At 49.9% G+C, this 7431-nt stretch overlaps 1 protein-coding gene across 4 annotated transcripts in view; it reads left to right on the plus strand.

The window, feature by feature from the left end:
• Positions 1–2338: 2338 nt before the first annotated feature.
• Positions 2339–7431, plus strand: part of SYNGR1 (synaptogyrin 1) — a 37814-nt gene continuing 32721 nt past the window's right edge. Inside the window, exon 1 of one of the 4 annotated variants that reach the window (XM_078147468.1) lies at positions 2339–2909. In XM_078147468.1, the coding sequence (XP_078003594.1) occupies positions 2811–2909 (99 nt within the window). In that variant the 5' untranslated portion in view covers positions 2339–2810. The remainder of the gene's footprint in view (positions 2910–7431) is intronic. The other 3 variants (XM_020982645.2, XM_020982644.2, XM_020982641.2) reach the window with 3 other exon arrangements.

The raw sequence follows: 7431 nt of genomic DNA on the forward strand, positions 1-7431 counted from the left end.
AGTTCCTTCCCAAGCTGCTGGTGGAATATCTGGCTCTCTCCAAAGCACAGCCCTGCTACCTCCTGCCCCCTAGTATGTCTCCCAGTTAGAGCACCTTCTCCTGCTTCTGGGCCATTCAAGCAGCATTGCTAATGAGCTAATAGGTGCCAACCAAAGGCCTCAGTCAGGATGCCGATGTGACAAAGAACTGGATTCAAGTCACGCTTGTGACTCATCTTGGCTTCTAGACTCCAGGCAAGTCTCTTCACCCTTGGTGTCCTGGGCAACTCTCTGACTGTAAGTTGCAGAGCAGGTGCTGACTTGTCTTGGTAGACAGGAAAATTCCTCATCTGGAGCTCCCTAGAGTGGTTAAATGGCGTGGTTGTTTAGTCATTTCAGGCCTGTGTGACTCTTCGTGACCCCATTTGGAGTTTTCCTGGCAGAGATACTGGAGTGGTTTGCCATTTCCTTCTCCAGTTCATTATCCAGATGAGGAAACTGAGGCAAACAGGGTGAATTGACTTGCCCAAGGCCACATAGCTAGTAAGTATCTGAGACTGGATTTGAAAGATGAGTCTTCCTGATGCCAAGCCCAGTGCGCTATCCACTTTGTCATCTAAATATCTGTGTGAAATTGTAGGTCCTCTCAAAAAAAAAAATGCAACAGGCACTGTGCTTGGTCTTAGGGAAACTAAAGATTTCTGTTGCTTAACATTAGACTATTATGTATACGGCAGAGGCAGTTGGTGGCAAAGTGGTTAGAGCACTGGGCCTGGAGTTAAGAAAATCTAAGTTCAAATAGACCCATGGCAAGTCACAACCTCTCTCTGACTCAATTTCTCCAAATGCAAAATGCAGATAATAACAACATTCAGGCTCAAATGAGAAATGCTTATTCCCTCCCCTCCCCCTTATGTATATTGAGGTGAGGGTATTAGCAGTATTATGATTGAGCTTTGTTTTTGTCTGTTTGTTTTTCCCTGAGGCAATCAGGGGTAAGTGACTTGCCCAGGTCACACAGCCAGTAAGTGTCAAGTGTCTGAGGTGGGAGCTCTATCCATGCGTCACCTAACTGCCCCTATGATTGAACTTTGGATAGGAAAATGGAATCATTGAATGTCAGAACCAAGAAACTTTGGAGGACCATTTAATCCAAACCCTCTCATTGGACAGATATAGAAAACAGGGCTGAAATAGCTGAATGATTTAGAATGGTAGGTCTAGAGCTAGAAGGGCCTTTGAGGGGCTGCTCACTTTACAGCCCAAGAAACTGAGGCACAGGCAGGTAAGTGACATGCCCGAGGTCACACTGCTGGGATAAAAACCCAGGTCTCCAGTGCTTTCCATTCTGAGGTGTGCATGAGGAGACTGCAATACTTTACCAATGAAGAGATGGGCAAGAGAGTCTGTAAGGAAGGATGAGCTCAGAGACATGTGTAACTAAAAAAGAAGATAGACCTATCTTGTTACTCAGAGAAAGGGCTAACCACTGGACAGTGAGCGTGTATGCCACAAAGATAAATAGAATGTCCGGAGGTTGTTCTCAAAATGTGGTCCTCAAGGCCACAGCTGTTGTCATCATAAGAGTAAGATGTCTCCATTTCTAAACTGGTAAATATCAGTTGATAACATCCATTTTTAAAAAAGCTCTTTGGGGTCTTCCAGCTTTTCCCGAGTTTAAAGGCCCCCTGAAACTAGTAAACTCCCAAAGCTCCCGGCCCCCCAGCTTGGGCTGGATCCTCTCTGGAGGAATTCAAAGACACTTGGTTCTTTGGGCGCAATGGCAGACATGGATTCTGCCTCCTGGGGAGCCCCCCCACAGGGATGAGCTAACAGAGGTTTCTAAGCATCTAGGTCCTTGAGGGCAAAGATCATATCTCAGTCACCTTTGGGCCACTCCCACCCTCATCCGTCCCCTACAGCCCTGGCTCAGTGTGTTCCACACTTTCAGGGTTAGGAACTGGAAAGGGCCCTAGGGGTCACTAGATTAGCTGCCCTCATTTTACAGAGGAGGAAACTGAGGCCCAGAAAATGGAAGTGACGTGCTCAAGGTCGCACGGATTCTAAAGGGCAGAGGGAAGATTCATGAGACTTCCAGTTCAACCCTATTTGTGCTTAGGTGTTACGTGTTTGTCGAATGAATTGGGGTTACAGTTTCAGAATAGGGCTGAGCTATTTGGGACCCGATCAAAACGAACCTCCATTCTCCCAAAAGGTCATGTTCCTCCTTCCTCCACCCCCCTCCCCAAGTAGATTAATCTCTGGGGTTTGGGGCAGCCTGGGTGGGGGAACGAGGAAGTGAGGAGCTGACGTCACCTGCCGCCCAGTCTCCTGTCCGCTGCTGGCACTCGCCCTCCTTTGGGCGCTCGGACCAAGCCTGGGGCGGGGGCAGCAGCAAGAGCCCCCTGCTGTCCCCCGCTCTCCACTACCCCGGGTCGCAGCGTGGCACAGGGGTGTGACTGGGCCTGGGGGCCTCCCCGTCTGGGTCGGATATCCTTCCTCCTCCCTCATCTCCTTCTCCTCCTCCTCCTCCTCCTCCTCCTCCTCCTCCTCCTCTTCTTCCTTCCTCCCATCCCGGCCGGCGGAGCCCCAGAGGCATAGGCGCAGGCACGCACGCGCGGGCATATTGACCCCGGCACCTACACGAACGCGCGCGGCGCGCGCCCTTTCCCCGGCTCCCACGCGGGCGGGTGTGTGTGAGTGTGTGTGAGGAGTGTGTGTGTGTGTGAGTGAGTGTGTGTGTGTGTGTGTATGCGCGCGCGCGCTGCGCAACTGTGCGCAACGCTCAGGGCCAGGCCGGGCCGGGCCGGGCCGGGCCGGGGGCAGCGAGGATGGAAGGCGGTGCGTACGGAGCGGGCAAGGCTGGAGGTGCCTTCGACCTCCAGACCTTCATCCGGCAGCCCCACACCGTGCTGCGCCTGGTGTCCTGGGTAAGGCCCGGGAGCACGGGGCCAGGGCTGGGCGGGGCTGGGAAGCGGAGGTAGCGACTGCGGGGGCTTGGGATGCGCCAGCACGCCCCCCAGGCTCGCAGGATGGGTGTGCAGTGGCCGAAGTGGAGAGGGGGATTCCCGGGGTGCCAAGCGTGTGGCCCAAAACCCCAGGTAGCAAGGGGTGGGGTGGGCTTCGCTTACTCTGTGCTCTGCTCGCCCCAGAGAGGACCCCTTCCCCATTTCCCCGGCCTGAGGATCTGGGGTATTGAGCCTGCGGCCGAGGCTGGCCAGAGGCCGTCTCCCCACCTTGACCTCCAATATCAGGTGCCCAAAACAGAGCCTAAGCTCGGGTGGCGCCTTCGCTTTCCCAGCGGCGGCGATGATGGTAGCTGGGAGTAAACAACTTCAGGCTGGCACTGGGAAGGGTCTGGCTCCAGTAGGGAGGGTGGAGGAGAACGATGTGTGGGGGGAAATGGCTAACTGAGGAGGAAACGAAAGGGGGAGATCGGGAGAAGACAAGACCCTCAGTGACTGGAGTGCTAAAGACAGAGTGGCACAGGGCTGGTGGAGGGCAAGACCGCACCAGCCAGAGGCTGAGCTCTGTGTGGGGACGTGTTTGTACCAGAAGGTCACCGGCATTAAGGGAGCGGGAGCGCCCTGCAGGTGCACGGAGAGATTGAGGTCTCAGCCCGTAGAGGGACCAAGAGAGCACCAGCTTGGCCGAAGGGCTAGCCCAGCTCGGAAGGAGGTGTACCAGAAGCCCTTCCCTCGTCCCTCTCCCCCCAGCCTCCCAGCAGGGGCTTCTGGGCTAAAATTAAATGGGATGAAGAGGGGAGGAATGGATTCAATTGGATTAGTCAGCCTGTTGCTTGGACAGCTGGGAAACCTAAAGGGCTTCTTGGACCTAAATGGGCCTCGTTCCTGGTAAGGGAGGGGGGAGAGAAACCTAGGGCTCTAGGCAGACGTAAGCAGAAAGCTTTGAGCCGGCCTGCGGGCTGGGTGGGGAGCTGGGATGTGGGGCTAGGGCTAGGTTGGGTTAAGCCGCGGCAAGACTGGCCGCAATGCTGTGCTGAGCTGAGCTGAGCAGTACTGCGCTGCCGTACCTGCTAGGGAGCGGCCGGGCTCCGATCCCGAGCAGGCTCGGTGGTTGGCTCGGAAGGGGAGGCGGCTCTGACCACCCCTCTCCACTCCCTTCCCACTCCTAGGACCCCAGCCAGCAGCTGGACCTGAGGTTTCTTCAGGTGCCATCCTAGCTCAGTGACCAAGCAGGGTTTGTTTGAGTGGACAAGACTGGCATTTACGCTCAGACTTCTATTGTGTCTCACACGCTCTGTGGCAGGCCCTGGAGAGAGGTGTCGGGAAGAGGAGAGAAGGGCGGGTTCCTCACTCTCCTTTCTGGTGCCTTTTGTGGGGTTTCCAGTTCACTGTGTAGTAATCCCTGGGCTGTTGTGAACAGGCTGAAAGGGTGCTCAACTTTGGCTTTGGCTGCTGAAAAGGGAGCAGGTTTCCCCTTCCCTCTTCCTCTTGGGGCCATTAAAACCTTGTCTTTGTGGCAATGAAGTGATGCTCTCTTTTCTCAACTCTGATGAAGTGCTTTCATGCCAGCGCATCAGGTCATTCTAACTCTAGGAGGTTCTACCTCCCTGCAGGTTGACCTACTGGGTAGAAGGTGAGGGAGTGGAGAGCAGGAAGGAAGGAGGCTTCCTGGCCACTTCTCCTAGCGAAGTTCCGCTAGGAGGGAAAGAAGGGGGAGTCAAAATCTGGAGCCCAGAAGAAGGCACGGTGAGCCACCTCCACCAGAGTCTTAGCTACATAGAATGTCAGAGGCAGGTGAGTCAGCAAAGGTCAGCTACTCCACTGCCTCACCCTCTACCCCCATTTTAAAGATGGGGAAATACAATCATGCCAGGGCCCAAAGGCCCCCTTAACAGGTTTAGTGGAGAGAGGAGATTGAAGCTTTTGGTTAGATGAGACTTGGGGATGTTTTGTGAATGTAACTGATCTGTGCAATCTCTTGTGCGATTAGAGACACATTCTTGTTTCAACCATTCTTCTTTTGTTCAATTGTGTCTGACTCTTCATGGCCCCATTTGAGGTTTTCTCAGCAAAGATACTAGAGTGGTTTGCCATGTCTTCCTCCATGTCATTTTACAGATGAGGAAACTGAGGCAAACAGGGTGTTAAGTGATTTACCCAGGGTCACACAGCTAGTAAGTATCTGAGCCGGGATTTGAACTCTGGTCCTCTTGACTCCAGGCCTTCTCTCTATCCACTGTGCTACCTAGCTGCCCCAATTCAGCACAATTCAGCAAATAAGTATTAAGCATTAAGTTAGAAATCCTATGCAACATGCCGGTGGGTGATAAAAAGGAGACAGTCCCTGTCCTTATTGAAATCTAGAAGAAGATATTAGTCATGGCCACAAAGAACCAAGAGAGAAAGCAGAATGTGACAGGCTGGGTTTGATCTAAGAATGGGGCTGAAGTGAACACCATGGGAAAACAAAAGGCACCAATTTAAAAAGAAAATACCAGTGAAGACTGTGGATACGTTTGGCCATGGCAGAAGGGAGCGGAACACTGGCTTTGGAGGCAGGGGCCCAAGTTTTCAATTCCACACCTAATATTCCCTGAGTGACCTTGGGCAGGCCCACTCTTGCATCTGAGGCATCAGTGGTAACATAAAAGCAATGGAACTGAGCATCAGCATCCTTTCTGAGACAGCAGGACCCCTAGCAGGAAGGAGACCAAGCCCTGGGCTCCTGTCCCTGCAGCAAGCTTGCTGCCCCTGCAGGTCAGTGTCAAATCCACCCATCAGTGGTCCCCAAGAATTTATCAAGCACTCACTTTGTGCTAAGCACCGAAACATTGATGAAAATCTATTCACCTATTGAGCACCTACTCTACAGGCCCGAATTCCAGCCTCTGTGGGAGGTACAAAGAAAGTAAGCATCAGTTGGAACTTGTCCTCAAAGAGTTTACAATCTAGAAGTGGGGATGATATTAATGCTAGCTCCCATTTCTATGACTTTTTCTATGTGAGCCTTACTTCAGTCGATCAGTCAGTTAACTAGCATTTTTTTTTTGGCTGATTCTTTTTTTTTAATTGATTAATTTATTTTTAGTTTTCAACATTCACTTCCAGAAGTTTTGAGTTTTAAATTTTCTCCCCCTCCCTCCTTACCCAAGATGGGATCTACATATACCTTCCTATTAAACATATTTTCACATTAGACATGTTGTAAAGGAGAATTAGAATCAATAGGAGGAACCACAAGAAAGAAGAAACAAAACAGAAGAAAAAAAACAGCAAATAATATGCTTTGATCTGCATTCAGATTTCATAGTTCTCTCTCTGGATGTGCATAGCATTTTCCATCATGAGACTTTTGCAGATGTCTTAGGTCCTTGCATTGCTGAGAAAAGCTAAGTCTGTCTAAGTTAGCCATCGCACAACATGACTGTTACTGTGTACAACCTTCTCCTGGTTCTGCTCACTTCACTCAGCATCAGTCCATACAAGACTTTTCAGGTTTTTCTGAAGTCCATCTGCTCATCATTTCTTTTTTTTTATTTTATTAATTTATTTTGATTTATCAACAATCACTTCCATGTGCTTTTGAGTTTGAAATTTTTCTCCCGCTTCCTCCCCACCACCGTCCCCAAGATAGCACACAATCTGATATAGGCTATACATTTACATTCCTATTAAACATATTTTCACATTAGTGAAGCTGTAAGTAAAAATTAAAACCAATAGGAGGAACCATCAGAAAGAGGAAACAAAACTCAATAGAAGAGAAAAAAAAATGATAGCGATTCAACTTCCATAGCTCTTTCTTTGGATGTGGATAGCATTTTCCATCACAAGGCCTCTGGAGATGTCTTAGATCCTTGTAATAGTGAGAAGGGTTAAGTTTATCAATATTAGTCATCGCACAACATGGCTGTTATTGTGTACAATGTTCTCTTGGTCCTGCTCACTTCACTCAGCATCAGACCATACAAGTCTTTCCAGGTTTTTCTGAAGTCAACCTGTTCATCATTTCTTATAGCACAATAGTATTCCATTCCATTCATTTACCACGTGTTCAGCCATTCCCCAACTGATGGGCATCCCCTCAATTTCCAATATTTTTGGCCACCACAGAAAGAGCTGCTATAATTATTTTGTACATGTGCGTGCTTTCCCCATTTTTATGATCTCTAGGATACAGCCCTAGAAGTGCTATTGCTGGGTCAAAGGGCATGCACATTTTAATAGCCCTTTGGGCACAGTTCTAAATTGCTCTCCAGAATGGTTGGATCATTAACTAGTATTTATTAAGGGCCCATTATATGCCACTGTATACTGTGTTAAACAAGAATTCCCGAAGCATTCTCCAAATAACAACCAAATGGGAGAGACAGTATTCCCATTTTTACCCCCATTTTACAAGAGGAGGTAAATGAGCCTCAGAGAGGTTTACAGAACTTGCCTGGGGTCACACAGCCAAGAAGTGTTAGCATCCTAGGCTCATAGA

The sequence above is a fragment of the Phascolarctos cinereus genome, unplaced genomic scaffold (genome assembly GCF_003287225.1).
Source record: "Phascolarctos cinereus isolate Bilbo 61053 unplaced genomic scaffold, phaCin_HiC Scaffold_1;HRSCAF=81, whole genome shotgun sequence".
Taxonomy (NCBI): Eukaryota; Metazoa; Chordata; class Mammalia; order Diprotodontia; family Phascolarctidae; genus Phascolarctos; species Phascolarctos cinereus.